Here is a 19,500-nt window from a genome sequence, read left to right as displayed (position 1 = left end):
GTTCTAATTGATCTTTTAAAACAAAGCCAGGGAATATCACTTATTATCTAGAGTCCAAAGAGGGATAAGATAATTTTTCCCTGAAAGTATCCCTTTCCTGATGACCCCCAGCTGTTATTGTTCTGTCCTCAATTTTTTATGCATATAGTTATCTATACATGTATAACCCTCCAGTAGAATATAAGCTTCTTGAGGACTGGGACTATGTTTCATTTTGTCCTTGTGTCCCCAAGGTCAAACACAGTGCCTTGCAAATAGTAAGTGTCTGTTAAATGCTTGTTGTATAGCATTGGATTTGAGATGGAGGGGTACTTTAGGTGAAGCTAGGGAAGGATGCTTTGACTTTGGACATTCACTGATGTGGGTGGGTAGATCTTTGTTGTGGATGCTGCTAACAGCTGGGCTTCTCTTTTTGGCTCTAAGAGAGCCAGCTTGCACTAATGACTTCCTTTCCTCCCTCCCCATGCTCCAAACACAGCAGATTTTTAATTCAGAGTTGACTTTCTCCTGCCCTTGGTCAGCATGTGTGCAGAGGGCAAGCAGCCCAGCAGCTGTGATCTTTATCTTAATCAGGAAGGCAAAGCCTGTGTCCTGGTGGCAGTCAGGTGGCCTGGTTTTGAGTTCCAGCTCCTGCTCTGATCCATGTGATCTTAGTTTCAAAAGTCACTTCTCTCTGGGACCCAGTTTCTTTCTCTAAAAAATGAGGATAATAATACCTAGTGGGGTTCCCTACTAGATATGTGAGAAAAGCACTCTGTACCAGTCCATATTGCATTTGGTTCAATTCATGGGAGGGAATTCTCATTATTAAGCATCATTTCCAGACTTTTTTCCCTCACTATTCCCCATGGTGCACTCTATATTCCAGCCAAATTGGACTAGTTGCTAATCTCCAGACTTCCTATGCCATCTCTTACTTGTATGTATTCATACAAGCCATCACCAATGCTTAGAACACATTTTCTACTAATTTTGCCCTACTTTTCCTTTATGGTTCACCTTAGCAGTCTCCACTAGGAAGCCTTCATCATTTCTCCAGTTTATTTATGTTTTCTCTTTTTCTGTCTGTCTATTTCTCTCTCTCTCTCTCTCTCTCTCTCTCTTCTCTCTCTTCCCCTTCCTCCTTCCTCTTCTTTCTCCCTCTTTCCTCCCTCCCTTTCCTCTCTTTATCTCTTCCTCACTTCTTTCTCCTCTCTCCCTCTCCTCTCTCTCTCTCTCTCTCTCTCTCTCTCTCTCTCCCCCTCTCTCTTTTTTTCTCCCTCCTTCCCTTCCCTCCTCTTTTTTTTTTAAAGTTTTTGCAAGGCAATGGGGTTAAGTGACTTGCCCAAGGTCAGCCAGCTGGGCAATTATTAAGTATCTAAGGTTGGATTTGAACTCAGGTCTTCCTGACTCTAGGGCTGGTGGTGCTCTATTCACTGTGCCACCTAGCTGCCCCACTCCTCTTTTTCTCTCTTTCCTTTCTTCTTTCTTCTCTCTCTGTCTCTCTCCCCATCCCTCTCCTTTTCTCTCCCTCCTCCCTCTCTCCTTTTCCTTCCCCCATCTTTCTCTCCATACCTTCTTACTTCTGATTCCCTCCTTCCCCTTCTCTCTTTTTCCTTCCTCTCTTTCCCCTTTTCCTCCCTCCCTCCTCTCTCTTTATTGCTCTCTCCTTTCCTTCTTCCCTCCCTCTCTCTGTCTCTTATCTTGTATTTACTTATCTGGGTACTTATCATATCTCTCCAAGAAGAATGTAAGGTTCTTGAGGACCGGGACTATTTTATTTTTGTCTTCTTATTACCAACACAAGTACACAGCTAATGAAAGGTGGCTGAATTGAATTGAAACTTGTGGGCAAAGCAAACAAGATAACTTTTGGTCAGAAATTAGGAGTCTCTTGATAATAGAACCCATCTTTAAAGTGAGATTCCTTTGAATTTAATGCAATTTGAGTGCAATTTACTAAATATACAAATTTACTCAAATATTTAAAGGAACTGAAAGTGAATTCACAGAATTCCCTCTCTAAGAGCTGGAAGGAACTTCAGAGGTTATCTAATACAACTTGGATCTGACCAAGAAGAAAAAGGATTAAGGAAAAGGATTTCCTTAACATGCCCAAGTCTAGTGGCAGCTAGGTGGCGCAGTGGATGGAGTGTCAGCCCTGGAGTCAGAAGAACCTGGGTTCAAATCTGACCTCAGACACTAAATAATTGCCTAGCTGTGTGACCTTGGGCAAGTCATTTAATCCCATCACCTTAAATAAATGATTTTTTTAAAAAAAGGTTAATCTTAAAAAAAATGCCCAAGTCTAGCTTCTGCTTGAAGATACAAAATAAAGGATAATTTACTATCTTTGGAGGCAGCTCATTCTACTGTTTGGATCTAATTGCTAGAAAGTTGGGTTTTTTTTTCTTACTTTGAACACAAATAGAACCAATGAAGTGAATCCAGCAACGGAAAGAAACCTGGGTCTGAAACCCACATCAGACCTACACTAATTGCTCATGTGTATGTCATTTAATCTCTGTCTCAGTTTTTTTATCTGTTAAATGGGGATAAGGATTATTTGTAGTAATACTTTTAACCCACTTCATGGAGTTGATGTGAGGAAAATTATAAGAAACTCTGAAGCAACATATAAAGTAAGTTACTGAGGGGGCAGCTAAGTGGCACAGTGGACAGAGCACTAACCCTGGAGTCATGAGGCCCTCAGTTCAAATCCAGACTCAGACACTTAATATTTGCCTACCTGTGTGACCTTGGGCAAGTCACTTAATCCCATGGCTAGTCTTAAGTAAATTTTTTTTAAACATTAAGTTATGGTATCCAGTCTCAGACACTTCATAATTACCTGGCCGTGTGGCCTTGGGCAAGCCACTTAACCCCATTGCCTTGCAAAAAAAAAAAAACCTAAAAAAAAATTAAGTTATTGTTGTGTTACTAACAATGACAACAATAACAAATAGCTTGTCTCTATCCAGCTTTCATCTGTTATTCCTGGTTCTTCCCTCTGGAACCAAGGAGAACAAATACAGCTTTTTCACCTTCCTCCCCTTGAGTCTCGATAGTTTCTTGCTAAACATGCCTAATTCCTTTGGCAGATATTAATAGTTATAATTTCTATAGCTCTTAAAGATTTTCAAAGAGTTTTACACATGTTATATCATTTGTTTCTCACAAAAACCCTAGGAGGCAGGGGCTATTATTATCTTCTTACAAATGAGGAAACTGAGGCAGGCAGGTTAAGTGGCTTGCCCAGGATCACCCAGCTAGTAACTGACTGAAGCTGAATTTGGGCTCAGGTCTTCCTAACTCCATGCGTAGGTCTCTATTCACCTGGCCACCTTCACATCTGGCATGTTCTCAAATCCTTCTGTTCTAGCCACTTTCTTCTGGACATGATCTATTTTGTCAACATCTTTTCTAAGTATGATGTCCAGACTTGAGCACTATGAGACTTGGCAAGGGTAGAGAAGTGGGGATTCTGACTTCCCTGACCCTGGACATTCTGCCTGTGAAAGCATACCAAAATAATATCTGTTTTTTTTTTTTTGTTTTTTTTTTTGGCTACCATAGCACACAGTTGACCCAGATTGAGCTTGTGGTCCACTGACATTTTCCCATAGAAATTGATGTTAAAGTGTATTCTCTGTTGTTATGGGTTTTTACCGGTCCTGACAACCCTAATTGGACTATGATAGTCTTTGATAGTCATCCTTAGTGACTTGTCTCTATTTCTGTCTTTTAGATGTAAGATCTCTCTTGTCCATTGCAAAGTGGGTGCGGCAGGGCTTTGGTGCCGGTGAGCAGTCAGGGAAAGGTGTACAAACAGAAGTGATGAAATGTGGTGATCAAGGGAGAGGTTCTAGGAACAAGATACAGGACCTAGAGGGAGAGAGGGATGTGAAGAAAAATAACAAGAGTAAGTGGCTAAATAGCACTTTCAAGTTTGCAGAGATTTTATATTCTGTTACCTCATTGCAACTTTGCAACAATCCTGTGAAGTGGGTGCTATTTTCTTTTCTTTTTTTTTTATAGATGAGGAAACTGAGGATAAGAGAGAGAGGTGAAATGACTGACTTAGAGGCTAACATCTAATAGGTGTCTGAGACAGGATTTGAATTCAGGTCTTTAGTACTCTCTCAACAAGTTCCAAGATTAGCCCTCAGTCAACTAAATTCCATACATCTTGACCACTAGAGACTTAAGCCAAAGCCACCAGGATAAGGGAACTACCAGAATTAAATGATAAAAACTCTTCTGTGGTGGGGGCTGCCATGGAACCTCTTCTCTTTATTTCAGAATGGATGAACTGTTGGGGTGAGAAGTGGTCGAAGGGGCACACCAGAGATAGAACACCAAAGGGCAAAGGTGCAGACTTCTGAGCTTCAGTCTACCCCAAGTTCTATACTGGAGCCCTGTACCTTGTCCAGGAATTTGAGACCCAGGTTCTTGTTTTATCTGATGAGCATTCATCCTGAATAGTGGAACTTAAACATCATTTGGGAATATATTGTATTGACTATACTCCTTTGCTTACTCATGGAAGGAGAGGCTGTGGAGAGGCTGAACAAGCTGAAATATACCTTTTCTAGAATTCAGCCTGTGCACTGTCTGGGGTCTGTCTGGGGTTGAGAGAAGTTGTGAAACCAGATCTGCCAGGTAGGCGTTTTATTATATATTATTTATTTCATTGCTGTCATCATTTTAATGCAAATCATAAAGCAAACAGTTAAGAATGTTCTGTCAGTTACTGTGAGGAATGACCTCATTCTACCAAGGTCATTTGACTAGGGCTCAGTGAATTATAGCAGATCCAAGGAGGAGGCAGGGAAGATAATAGCTAATCACTGCACTAATCACTTTAGGAGTCCTTACTTCCATGTCTCCTGGATTCCTTTAGTAGTCTCTCAGGTGAAGCCTTCCAGAATAATGTTTTTAAATGGCAACTAAATGGTGCAGTGGATAGAATGCTGGTCCTGGAATCAGAAAGATATGAGTTCAAATACAGTTTCAGGATTACTTATTAGACAAATTACGTAATCATTGTCTGCCTCAGTTTCCCGAATCGAAAAATGAGGATTATAATAGTACCTACCTTCCAAGGTTATGGTGAAGATTCAATGAGAAAATATTTATAATGTGCTTATTGACATACTACTTATCCAAAATTCATAAAAAAATACACAGGATGACAAAAGAAACCAATTATATTGAAATGGAAGTTATCCAAATGTAAAAAAAAAAAAATCAAAGACCCTCCAAGTCAAGAACTCGTGCTAAAGTGATAAGGGGGCAACACGATTCCAAGAAAGGCAGAGCTGAGAGACAGAAAATTACCCTGACCCTTCCCCAATACATCCACTCATAAGATCATAGGACCCTTTCTCCTAGGGCTTAGAAATCAGAAAATCCAAACCCTTCACTTTTTCAAAGAAGGAAATATAGGCCCAAGGTGAGGAGAGATTTGAAACCTTGATTCCTGAGACTTACCTTACTGTTGAATAGGATTAGGTTAATAGACAGTAGTAGGCAGCTGCTACAGGTGTTACAATACAAGATCCAAATCTTTTTTCATTGTATTCTTTCTGGCTATGTGACTTTAGGCAAGTCACTTAACCTCTTTACTTACCTCACTTCCTTCATCTGTAAAATGGGGATAATACTAATATCTATCTAGCAGGATTGTTAAGAGAATCAAATGAGCTAATGTATGTAAAGCAATTTGCAAACCTTAAAACATTATATGAATGCTAGTTAGAATATGCCACCTGGGAGTTTAACCTCTCTTTAAATTCCCATTTGTTAAGGAGTTCTTTGTGTTTCCAAATTAGACTCTTTAGGCAATATCTTGGTTTTCTACTCACTGAAAATATTTCTGATTCACAATTTCATTCTTGAGAGTGACCCATTCACTCTCAAGTTGAATTTTTCAGCATATTAGACCATTGGATATAACCTATCCTTTCCCTGAACTCTTTGAAATCTGCTCTTTCAAAATCTTGGGAGCATATTAGGCTGAACATATTTAGATTCTCTCTATATTATGAATTCTATGATGGCACTAAATAAACTCAAGTTAGTTGGACTGATTCAATCATGGAATGGTCATTTGCTCCTTAGGTTCTTGTCTTTTTCACTTTGTGAAAACCATTTTCTCTTTGTTGGTCAGAATCCAGTTCATGCTAGAAATTTTCCTTTTCACTTTCTTCAAATACTGAAAAATCACATTTTTTCTAAGGCAAATTACAAATTTATTAACCCTTCTGAAATTGGTAGTGAGAGTGCCAATAGATGCTATTATACCTGGTCAGTACCAGGTTTGTGATATTTTTTTTTTTGAAGGCAGTGGGATTAAGTGACTTGCCCATGGTCACATAGCTAGGTAATAAGTATTTGATAGCACATTTGAACTCAGGTCCTCCTGACTTCAGGGTCGGTGGTTCATCCACTGTGCCACCTAGCTGCCCCTGTGATATCTTTCCTTAAGCTCTTTATCTAATTCCCCACTCTGTTCAGATGGTCTGTAGAATACTTAAAAATCAGCATCACCTCACTTTCCCCTTCTGTTGATCTTTTTTTCCAGATGCTCTCTACTGTTTCTCTTCTAAAGTTCTTAGATCATCTCACATGAATATGTCTTATTAGAAGTTATGAGTTGTAGAATCACATAATTTTAGAGTTGACTATAGTTCAATTCCTACTTGGAAAAGAATCTATTCTATTGTATACTTAGTAAACAATCTTCCATTTGAGCAGAATGCCTCACTACTGTGTGCTGTGAGAAAAACAGAAATGATAAGACATAGTCTCTTCAAGAGTTTTAGAATTTTGGTCAGGAGATTGCATTTTATAATATTTTTATTATTTTATATGTATATTATATATAAACATGCATGTATTTATATAAATATAAACATTTATATTTTTATAATATAATATATACTTATGTGGACTATTTGTGACAACAAATTTTATAATTATGATAATAGTACATGGTTATATTAAATGAAATAAGTGCTAGAGTAGGTTTCAAAAATGAGAATTCACTTTTGCTGGGATTATTGAGGAAAGTTTAAAGTGGAGGTCAGATTTGAGCTGGACCTTAACAGATGGCTAGAATTTAGACAGTCATAGAGGAGGGTAGAAGACATTCTAGGTAAAGAGAACAATTTAATCCAAGATCAGAAGTTCAAAATTTCACAAGGGAGAACATAGACTAGTGTAGACCAGGTTGATTGACGTAGAGTGCTATTACTTCTGCCAATAATAATAATAGTGTTTACTATGTTCTGGACACTATAGTAAGCACTATCTAATTATTATCTCTTTTAATTTTCACAGCATCTCTGCAAGGTAGGTACTATTGTCATTTCTATTATTCAGATGAGAAAATTGAGGCAAACAGAGGTTAAGTGATTTGCTCAGAATTTGAGACTGAATTTGAACTCATGTCTTCCTGCCTTCAGGCCTGGTGCTCTATCTGTTGGACTACCTAGTTGTCTCTTACGATATTGTAGAACTTTGCCCAGCAGAATTCCATAGGAACTTCAGTTTTTCTTTTGTATGGTGGAATTAAGAGCACTGAAATCTCTTGAGACTGCAACTGAGTTCTGGGGTTCCAAACACTGTTCTTTTAATGACAGAACAAATATTGAGTCCTAGGATCCCAACTAAAACTTTAGATGAAGCACTTAAGTCAGTAAAAGACCCTTGGTTGACCTTCCCAGACTCAGTATATCATCAAAGTGCTAATTACATGCCATGAGTTGTCCAAAACCTCCACTGGCAGTCTTGGGCTCCGGCTTGAACAAGAATAGCATTTGAATAGACTTCCGATCTGAGGCAGGGTTGGCTTTAGGTTCTAGGTTTCCTTGGATATAGCCCGTTTCCCAAACTAATGACCTCTTTGAGGTATGGACTAGCTCCAGGAAAAAGGAGGTGCTGAGAAATATTAAAGTAAAGGAAAATTAAACCTGCTTTCATATCTCCCCAATACTATTATAAGTCTTCTTGATAACACATAATTCATTTTTAATATTTTGGAAATGGAAATACTACTAGCTTTAGGCATTTTCTATGAATCTTCCATTTATATTGCTCATAACTCCTGTTCATATTCTTAATATACTGCCCACATGTACCCCTTGGATCTATTCTGACCCAAATTCTTGTCACAAGTCCTATCCCATCTTGTGTCCATGAGGTTAAATTGAATTTCTGTCTTTAGAATCTCTAGTCCATCCTTTTCACTACCCACACTTTGGACATTTACATGTAAATGGAAATTTCATTGCTGCTTCTTTGCTAGGCTATTGTCTCCAATGAATTGCTTATCTTTTTTTTTGCTAGTCTTCCTGCCATGATGTGCATGCTATTCTCTGTCATGCCAGACTTCTTAGATCCATGTTAACAGTTTTCTTCCTCCCTGGTCCCTTTTCAGTTTAAAACCCTTTTGATTAAATTCACAGGACTTTTTTTTACTAGACTTTGTTAGGGACATTTCATCCCTGACTGAGAACTCATTGTTCTTATGTTTTAATTTTTGGCCCAGAAATCCAAAATCCTTCCCTCAGTCAAGATATGCTTAGCCAGTTACTTACTTCCCAAATCTGCCTTACTGTGCTGAATTCTACCTTCCATTGGTTGGTTAGTTTTCAAAGAGGACCAAAATGATATGATTATGTTGGAATCAAGGTACAGTGTATCTGACCATGGCTGATTAAAACAATATGAGCTTAGAAGGTTCTACCACAGGTAGGCATAAATAGTCCACATAAGCATTTGGAGTAAAGGTGTCTCTAAATTTGTATATCTCACATTTCTTTTGAGCTCCTGCAATTCAACTTTGCTGGTAGAACCTGGTGTCTTCTTTGATGTGGGTATGCCATTCTGTGCCAGTATCTCCCATGCTTCACAATCAATTCCAAGGTTCTTCAGAGAGACCTTGAGAGTGTCCTTGTAATGCTTCTCCTACCTCTTTGTGAGTGCTTGTCTTCTGTCAGTTCTCCATAAAATAGTCTTTTTGGCAGTCGTGTGCTTGGCGTTTGAACAATGTAGCCAGCCCAATAGAGTTGAGCTCTCTGCAACAGAATTCAAATGCTTGACAGTTTAACTTGAGAAAAAAATCTCAGTGTCTGATATGTTATATTGCCTAGGTGTGATCTTCAGAATTTTCCTAAGACAATTCAAATAGAAACATAGTGCTGGTATAATGTCTCGGTTACACAGACAAGAGAATTTCTATTCTTTGTCCAGGACTTCATAAGCCTTAGCAAAACTTTCAAGGTCTCTTCTAATGGTATCATTAGTGCCCTTAAGAATCATCCAGGGGTGGCTAGGTGGTACAGTGGATAGAGCACCGTCTCTGGCATCAGGAGTACCTGAGTTCAAATGTGACCTCAGTCACGTAATAATTACCTAGCTGTGTGGCCTCGGGCAAGTCACTTAGCCCCATTTGCAAAAACCTAAAAAAAAATCATCTTAAGCGAAGTGGCTAGTGGTTATTAGGTTAAATAATTAGGGGAAGATCTCTGTTGCATTCTGGAAACATACCACAGAAAGGCAGCAGATCCTTCTATGGTTTATGATTTCAAGGAGATGCTTGGTAATCCCTTATAAGAGATATCAAAAAGGGGATTCCTGATGAAATCTGATATTCTGAAATGGGTCAGCCCTTGGTGCCTAACCTTTGGGTGATGAGTGTCTCCTTCTACTCTTAACTTAGTGTTTGGGCAGGAGACACTGACACTGCCCTTATTTAAGCCCTTTTCAGCTTTGTAGCATCTCTCTGAGACTTTAAGAGGTTAGGATCCCCTCTGCATAAACAATAGCTAGCATTTCTTTAGTTCTTTAAAAGTTTGCTAATGATTGTCTTTAGATCCTTGAGACTGTCTTTTGCCTCTTTTTGTATCTCCAACACTTAACCCTTAATAGGCACTTAATAAATACCGATGGATTGATTGATCATCTCATATGGTACGCAGTAGGTACCAAGTCCATAGCAAGAGTTCTTGATAAAGGACACCCTCTGCTAAGGAAGAACTGTGTCATCTCTGCATGTTATATCTTCTTCTTCTTTTTAATCTTCTTAAAGTTCCCTGGGGCACTGACAGTCACATGGCAGACAGAAGTGGGATTTGAACTTAGGACAGCAGGACTTGAGACTGGCTCTCTGTCTACTATACCAGATGTATAAAACAGTCAGCAGTCTCCTGAGTATGGCCTGAACCCAATGAAAATGTAGATTGGAAAATGTTTAACAAGATAAAAATGCAATCAAATGGTAAATAATAATATTACATTTAAAACTAAGTCATTATGTTGATTCACAAGTATCCTCATGCATGGTTTAGTGACCCCCTTTCTATCTGAGTTAGGCAATAGGGCTAAGCGACTTGCCCGAGGTCACACAGCTAGGTAATTATTAAGTGTCTGGGACCGGATTTGAACCGTGGTATTCCTGACTCCAGGGCCGGTGCTCTATCTACTGCTCACCTAGCCCTGCGCCACTGAGCTGCCCCTCCTCCTATTTTATTAATGAAGAAATTGAAGCTCAGAAATATAATAGATTTGTCCATAATTACAGAGACTAGATATAAATACCAAAATCTTATGCCATAAAACCAGTCTCCAAAAATATATATTAGGGATATTTTAAAAGATTTTTTTCAACCAAAGTTATGCACATATTTAAATGAATAAATCTGGTGTTGATTCTCTAAGGCTTCATTGTTTCACTTGCTTATTATAAATGATTTATTCACTTGCTTAGAGTAGTTTTTATCACAAATCCCTATTTCCTTGAGTGTTCAGCAAATTAATCAATAATAGCTATATTTATAGAGCACTTTAAGATTTGCAAATATTCTCTCAATAACCCTGGAAGGTAAGTGTTATTATTATTTCCTTTCACAGATAAGAAAATTGAGAGAGGGGCAGCTAGGTGGCGTAGTGGATAAAGCACCGGCCTTGGAGTCAGGAGTACCTGGGTTCAAATCCGGTCTCAGACACTTAATAATTACCTAGCTGTGTGGCCTTGGGCAAGTCACTTAACCCCGTTTGCCTTGCAAAAACCTAAAAACAAAAAAAGAAAAGAAAAAAAAGAAAATTGATAGAGACTAGAGAGACTAAGGTTGGGTGACTTGTTTAGAGTCACCCAGTTAGGGGCTGCTAGGTGGCACAGTGGATAAAGCACCGGCCCTGGAGTCAGGAGTACCTGGGTTCAAATCTGGTCTCAGGCACTTAATAATTATCTAGCTGTGTGGCCTTGGGCAAGCCACTTAACCCTGTTTGACTTGCAAAAAAAAAAAGTGAGTAAGAACATGAATCTAGTTGCAATATGGTTTTACATGAGGCGTATTTGGGAAGTAAATCTGGCCTATTCAGACTAATAACATGAAAGTGACTGCTCAGTTTTCTACATAAGGACTGCTTTTATATAGTCTATTTACTATATCTATTTATCCATCACTATATAGTCTATTATATCTATATACTACTATATAATTTATTTAAAGACTATAAAGCCTTTTCCTTACAAACCCCTCTGTCATATAGATATTATCCTATTTTGCAGATTGAATCTCAGAGAAGCAAAATGGTTTTCAAGATCAGTGCAGACTCAGATCTCCCAAGTCCAAATTCAGAACTCTTTCCAGTATGCTATGACTAATTAATACATTGAGTGTTGAAGCAAGCACCTGAGGGATGCCAACCAAGCTAAACTTGAACTACCAGCCCCCAGAAACCTGTAATAGCATGATTGCCACTTCTGATTGCTGAGCCAAGGAGGTGATGACAAGAGGGTTGAACTGTTAAAAAAATTTATTAAAATGTCCAAGAGAGCACACCAATGCACAGTGTCAGATACCACAGGCCTACGGAACACTGTAGTCACAGCAAAACCAGCTGAGTCCAAAGCTTTTCAAACACACACACACACACGGGCACACCCACGCATCCACATACAAAGATAATAAACAACCCCATTGAGGAAAAAAAATGAGAGAAAGAGAAATACTTCCCCCCCCCCAACCTTGCCAGGGAGGGGACCATGAGATGGCAGCAGAAAAACCAGAGGCTGTGGCTAAGAAGAGACCAAAGTTACAGTAAATCTAAAGAGAAAGAGAAGAAGGGAAGGTGGGTAGGTGAACAATCATCAACATCCTTTCCTGGTCTCATTTAAATGTAGAAAAGGCTTTGAATGGAAACTTATAGACTCTCCTGGAAGAAAAGGACAGAACCAGCACCAGACTGTGGCTTGATATGACCACTTTTAAAAACTGAATGACAGCTAATGTCCACAGCAGGAAAAATAAAGAGAAAAGTCCCAAATCAGGGTCCTGTTTGTACATCTATTGTCAAGTAAGTTTCAGAAGGTGGGATACCATGTCTTATTTATTTTTGTTTCCCCTTCAGTGCTAGGTATCATGACCCCTACACCTACCACACACATCCCAGTGTTTTATGATTGCCTCATCTTTCAGGGAGCCTTCTGTGATAAAGGCGATTTTGTTCAAATTTCCACAGTAGGCACCCAGGCTCAGATGACACTTTCCTCCTATTAAAACTTAGGATCAAAGTCTAATCTTAAATTTACAGTTAAAAAAATGATTCTTCTTAGCCAGGAAATATAAACAGAATCCAGAATACTGGATTTGTTCATTGTTCTTACTGGCATAGGGCCATGATCCTACATTTGGTCCTTCAGCCACAATATACCTATATTGACTTGGACAGAGACCCAAGCCGAGGGCTATGCACAGTCTTGTTCTGGACTCAATGAAGACAGTGGCCCAGGCTTTGATACTTGGGTTTGTCATTGCCCTCAATTCCCTTCATATTGGGTATAATTCACTGCTCTGTTCATTATGGTTCTGAGCTAAAAACTGGAATGAAGTTTGGGGGTAAAGAGGGGACTTCTCTGGACAGGGAGAAACGTTCATTCTTTCTCACATCTTTGTTTTAAAAAAACAAACAAAAATTGTTTTTAAAAAAAGCGTGTGTGGGTTTTTTGATTTTTGTTTTCAATACTGCAAACCTTTCTACAATATATGATCACAGGTGGGTGTTGCTACTTTGAGTTTTATGCATTTCTATTCAACCAGCCAGTCGCTGGAAATGGGCGCAAGGTGTGTGTGGGGGATTTGGGGGTGGTGGGGTGGGAAATGGCAGGATGGCTAGAGAGAGAATAAGGAAGGGTCTGGGAGGGGGTGAAGATTCGATCTGGGAGACTATCAATGCCAATTCCATAGGAGGAATGGGGGTAGAGGTGTAGACAAACTTGTCCCCTCCTCAGACTGGCAAGGAGTATCCATGCCTGGCTAGCTGTCCAGATCTTGGACATCTTGAAGATGAAGGAATCAGGGCCCTGCCTATCCAAGCCATCCTGTTGACCTGCCAGGCACAGGGTTTTAAAAGCATAGAATCTTAAAAACTCAGAATCACAGAATCTTAGAATCATATATTCGTAAGACAATATGAATAATAGATCACAGAATCTGGGAATCAAATAAACTCAGAATCATAGCATCGATCCAGGGATTCTCAGAATCATGGAATCTTAATATGTCTTAGAGTTTTAGCCTCTGAGTCTTAAAATAATAGAATCTCAGGGTTGGAAGGGATCTTCTAGAGTTTGTGTATGTACTCCAACCTCCTCCCATCATTTGTCATATTGCTCTGAATATATAGGTCAACCCTGACTATAAATCAATCTCACCCCTATGACATTCTAAAAGTAATGTCCCATTCTAGTTGAAGGTTAGGAGTATTTTGAGTAACCAAGTGAGTATGGATATGTGGATGTGATATACTACAAGAATTGGGAGGTTATGATTAAAAAAATTGTTGAATCTTATATTCAGACCAAAATAGGATGTACAGATGCACAGGTGTGCAGTGCAGATGTGTATCTGTCATGTCATAAAGATATAACATTAGCTAATGTCCATAATGAGGGAGAACAATCAACAAAATTATGTATATATTTCTATTCCTTCTTTTCCCAAGAACAATCATTTTAGGTAAAATTTCAGCTCTGACTAGGGCCATTGGCACATCTGTGTGTTAGCTGTTCTTGGTTTTCCAGTGGGGAAAAGGAATTCATGAAAGTAAATTCAAACATATTTTTGTGTGCCATATTCCCTTACCACAAATAAACAATTAGCCTTGTAAACAGCAGACCAAACCAAAGCATAATACACCCTTCCTGATTGTTCTTCCTTTGATTAAGACATTATACCAGAAGTCTGTTGGGGGCCAGACCATGTTTCAGTTGGATGGGAGAACCTTGTGGGGGTGAAAAACAGGGATGTAGGGCTTTTTACAAAGGAAGTTAGGAAAGAGAAAGGGATCTGTCAGAGTGGGGACCGGGGTTGTGCTTCTTATGCCTTAGCCCATCAGCAGAAATTATCTTCCTCCTCCTTCTCCCAGTCTATCTTGGAGTGTTTCTTGTGTTTTCTCCGCTCCTTGTGGGATTTGTGGTGACGATGCTGGTGGTGATGCTGCTGGTGGTGGTGGTGATGACGTCGTAGGCGGTGTGACCTGCGAGCTATAAGGACAGAGAAACAAATATGGGCAAAACTCTTTACTTCAAACCCTGTGAATTTAGACTTTGATCATTCACATGGGTGCTTAACCTGAAGTTAACTTTTGCTCTGTGGATAAAGAGTTGTTTAGTGTATAAGATAAGCTAAACTCATCTACCTTCCCTTCTGCTCCCTTCTCCCCAATATGATTGAAAAACTATTTAATTAAAGGGGGGGATGATTAGCCTTTGTTGTTTTTATTTAACCATTTTGAGTTGTGTCCAACTCTTTAATACCTGATTTGGGATTTTCTTGGTGAAAGTACTGGAGTGGTTTGCCAGTTCCTTCCCCAGTTCATTTTATAGATGAGGAAACTGAGACAAACAGCATTAAGTGACTGGCCCAGGGTCACACAGCTAATACGTGTCTGAGGCCAGATTTGAACGCAGGAAGATATATTAATGAGAGTCACCCAAATTATTAATCAAGGGAGTGGTTAGATATTGGTGCTTTGGGAATATTATTTTGGCATCTGGTTCATCATGATAACCTCTGTTCTGGGGTGACCTTGATTAGGGATGGAGAAATGAATAAAGTATGAAATGAAGGCTGTGGTAGCAGGAATTAAAAACTGGAATGATTAGATTCTGTATCTCATTCCCATTGTTCCAACACATGAAACTTTTTCCTGCTTCTAGATAATAAAAACAAAAGTCAGAGTTTAGAACAAAGACTGCAAATATCTTTCAAGATCACCCAAGAATGAAAACAGTAATTCACATTTCTAACATGCTTTAAAGTTTGCTAAACACTTCTCGAAACAACTCTGTGAGATAAACAGGGCAAATATTATCATCACTTGACAAATTAGGGAAATGAGACTTATGAATGAAATGATTTGCCCAGTCACACAGTTAGCTAGTAACTGGGATTTGAATCTGACTCTTCTTTTCAGTAAAATAACCTGCCTCACTCTAGTTCAACCACTTTGTTTTTTGACTGGGGAAAATGAGGTTGGAGAAGTCACACAAAATTATTATCAATACTTTGACATTTTGAAGTACTACTGATTTTACAGATCTCTTATCACCATAGATGCTCTCTCTCTCAAGGGATGTAGATTGTACCCGATTCCTGCCTTCTGACCCTGCTCCACTTCTGTTCATGTTGTTGTACAGTCACGTCCAGTTCTTTGAGATCTCATTTGGGATTTTCTTGGCAGAGATACTGGAGTGGTTGGCCATTTTCTTCTTCTGTTTATTTAACAAATAAGGAAACTGAGGCAAACAAAGTGACTTGCTCAAGGCACATAGCTAATAAGCATCTGAGGTCAGATTTGAATTCTGAAAGATGAGTCTTCCTGATTCAGGCCTGGTACACTATCCACTGTGCCATCTAGCTTCCTACTTCCATCTGTATCCACCATTAAATTCTTTATAGAGATCCACCCAACATTCTAGGGGGTGAAGAAGCATTCCTTTGATTCAGTTGAGATCGAGTAGAGCCATTGCTTGCCACCTGATTGTCCCATCTCATTTTCTGGTCATACAATTCTTTTATTTTACTTCTACAATTTTTCATGAGTATTATGTTATAGCTTGCTCTAACCAATCAACTATCTTTTAATTCATTGCCCTTTGAGTGACCTACAATTTTGATTCTTCAGATCCTGTGGTATGGTATTAAATTGGTACAATGAGGGACATGATAGATTTGGAGTCAAAAGACCTGAGTTCAAATTCCCGACTCTGCTATTTCTTGCCTGTGTTGCCTATGGGAGGTCACTGAATCTCTCAGGGTCTTAGTCCATCCCTTTTGCTTTACAGATGAGGAACATGTGGCTTCTAAGTTCTTTTCCAGTTTTAAGTCAATAATCCTATGTGGAATGGGTGTTGAGTCATTAAAAGTGGCTTACAATATCCTCAAAGCAATCCAACTACTTTCCTCTTCTTATTCAATTCTTTTATTTTTAAATTTTATTTATTTAAGGCAATAGGGTTAAGTGACATGCCCAAGATCACACAGCTAGGCAATTATTAAGTGTCTGAGTTCGGATTTGGACTCAAGTTCTCCTGACTCCAGGACTAGTGCTCTACCCACTGTGCCACCTAGCTACCCCTTCCTATTCAATTCTGGGCTCAGTTCACTGCCCATCCTAAAGATATGTCCTGAGGGACCAGCTCAATGGACAAAATTATAGGACAATAATCATTATCCATTCACATTCCCAAGCTTTATATAGTAAATCCAACATCATCTACAAATAGAGACATCTGGAGGACCTTGCCTCTTCCACTTGTACTATGCTGGACATCCTCTATGGCAAAGTTGGCAAATACTCATCAGAAAACATACTTCTTGTTTTAAGTTCTGCTTGAAAGTAATAATCTGAGTGGTCTGTTTTTGCATCTTTCAAGAAATCATGTATGATTTTGCCTTGTTGGGAGAGAATCTTTGAGATTCTATTTCACTCCATTGGGTTAACAAACAACAAATTAATACAGTGAGATATACACCATTCAGTCAACCCTGACTATTCCCTTCTCATAACTTTGCCAAGGATACCTTTGGTATGTATCTAGATTATTCTCAACAGTATTTAGAAATGAGAAAGCAGGCATAAATACGAGTCAATAGTTAGTGGTATCCTCTTGATTATCTTCTGAGGAATTATAATGTCTTTGATTTCTTCCCTCAAGTTCTTAGTATCTTCCTTTCCTTCAGATAGAATAATAACAAAGCTAACATTTATATGGCTCTTAAAGATTTGTAAAGCCATTTACAAATATTAACTCTCTTTGATTTTCATAACAATTTACTGCTAGCTTCTTTTTATAGATGGGAAACAGAGGCTGAGAAGTTTAGTGACTTTCCGAGGTTGGATTTGAACTCAGTTCTTTCTGATGACAGGCCCAGGAAGAGATTAAGTGCTCTATCCACAGAGCTACCTAGCTGCCTTTATGCTTTCTGACAATATTCTCCACATTGCGATGCTTCCAGAATGGACCTTCTCTGTGTATATATAAGATTTAAATTAATTCAACTGCCCTTATTGTTTTTGGAGCAGTTTCTAGTCCTGGAGTAAGAAAGACTTGAGTTCAAATTAGGCCTCAGATACTGATTGTGTGACCCTGGACAAGTCACTGGTTTGCCTCAGTTTCCTCATCTGTAAAATGAGCTGGAACAAGAAATGGCAAACCACTTCAGTATCTCTGCCAAGAAAACTCCAGATAGGGTCATGAAGAATGGGATACAACTAATCAATAACAACAAAAATCTATTTGGGGTTTGTTTTTTCTATGCTACAATGTCTAATTCCACATATAATATGACAGTGACTGTGATATTAGAACCCAAAATGAAGGGGAGATAGATTGTAATGTTATCACTGCTGCTGCTGCTGCTGCTGCTACTATACGATCACCACCACCACTGCCGCTACTATGATGATTATGATGATGATGTCATCTAAAAGATCCCTCAGTGTAGTTTGGATTGACCCTAGGTTCTTGAAGGTTGTCGTCCTCAACAGCGATGATAATAACTGTAATGGTTACGGTGATGAGGACACCAGCAATAGCTATCATCTATACAGAACTTTAAGGCTGATGAAGTTGGCGTGTCCAACCAAACCAGAAAAATGTTGAGTTTGGGTTTAGCGGCAGATGACACATCCATTGTCCAAGGACCAGTCTGGGAAATTGTTGAGAAATTCTTTACCAGGTTGACCAAGCAATGATAAATGTTTTTGGATGTAAGATGTATAAAGCCAGAGAGGGTGTAGAATCTATATTGGTGGAAGGAGCATGCATATGAATGAAATTGGGATCCCTGAAGTACAGAAGCTCTCCTACCCTGTAAACTCTCCCTCCCCTATTCTACCTTTTAGAATCCTGATTTTCTTCCAAGTCTTAGTTCAAAATGCCAGTTTCAAAAGCAGGCTTTTCCTGGGTCCTTCAGCTTCCTTTTTAAGGTTGCCTTCCATCTACTGTAACTTGCATGTGCCTAGATATATGCGTATTGTCTTTCCCCATCAGAATGAAAGCTCCTTGAGGGCAGGGACTATTTTTGCTTTTCCTTATGTTCCCAGAGCTTACTAGAATACTTGTCACATAGTAAGCACTTAAAAAAAGTAAATGTAATTTAAATAATTTAATAATTACATTTGATAATTTGAATTAATTTAATTTAAATGTATTATTTACATTTAATAATTTAAATAATTACAACTTTCATCAAAAAGTGACAAGATAATTCATATCAATGAATATTGACACATATGCTTACTTTCCTATTTCTGCAAATTTTTTAATGGTTAAATTCTAGACATGCTGTGAGAAAGCAGGTATAGAAAGTTTGAGATGAAAGTCTGAGAAGGGAACCTGGTAGGCTTTTGTAAAGGATATTCTACACCCACATCTTTATCATGTCACATTTGATTGAAAGGTGCTGTTCTCCCTGGCCCCATTGTAGACTAGAAAGAAATAGCAGTTGATCCAAGAAGGCAAGTACTCCTCTGAAGGTTTTCTTCCAACAAAGTGTTTCCTGTGCATTTGTCAAAACGATTCGATATTTCTTAAAAGATGTGACAGAGATAACTTTGTTTTATGACTGTTTGATCATCACTTTCATCTGGGATATCACACAGGAAACTGTAGGCTTGTAAAAGGTATTTGTCACCATCCTGGAGAGGGTCCAGGACATGGACCAAATAGGAGAGAAATTTTCTATAGAGGGTGAGATTGACCAAAGACTCCTGTTTCTGGATGATATGATGACAGTACTGGAGAACCTCCACCTGAGATCCAAAATCACTTAAAAGAGGTCAGCTTAATTATCAACACAGAAAAAAAGCAAGTGGATAAAGAATGATTATTGTATGGACACTGGTATAAACTTGGACGCATGATATCCCATTCAGTTGGCACATATAGGATTACAGACCAGAGACCCAGAGGTAGACAGGATTTCACTTTTTAGATATAGACTA

General features: G+C 38.8%; 1 protein-coding gene across 1 annotated transcript in view; it reads right to left on the bottom strand.

Annotated features, from left to right (window-relative positions):
- Window positions 1–13,655: 13,655 nt before the first annotated feature.
- NCAN (neurocan) overlaps window positions 13,656–19,500 on the bottom strand; it is a 52,171-nt gene continuing 46,326 nt past the window's right edge. Inside the window, exon 15 of the mRNA XM_074200028.1 lies at window positions 13,656–14,533. Within this exon, the coding sequence (XP_074056129.1) occupies window positions 14,382–14,533 (152 nt within the window). The 3' untranslated portion in view covers window positions 13,656–14,381. The remainder of the gene's footprint in view (window positions 14,534–19,500) is intronic.

Source organism: Macrotis lagotis, chromosome X (assembly GCF_037893015.1).
Source record: "Macrotis lagotis isolate mMagLag1 chromosome X, bilby.v1.9.chrom.fasta, whole genome shotgun sequence".
NCBI classification, from domain to species: domain Eukaryota; kingdom Metazoa; phylum Chordata; class Mammalia; order Peramelemorphia; family Peramelidae; genus Macrotis; species Macrotis lagotis.
Note: the sequence above shows the minus strand (reverse complement) of the source record. Positions and strands in the feature narration are given on the sequence as shown.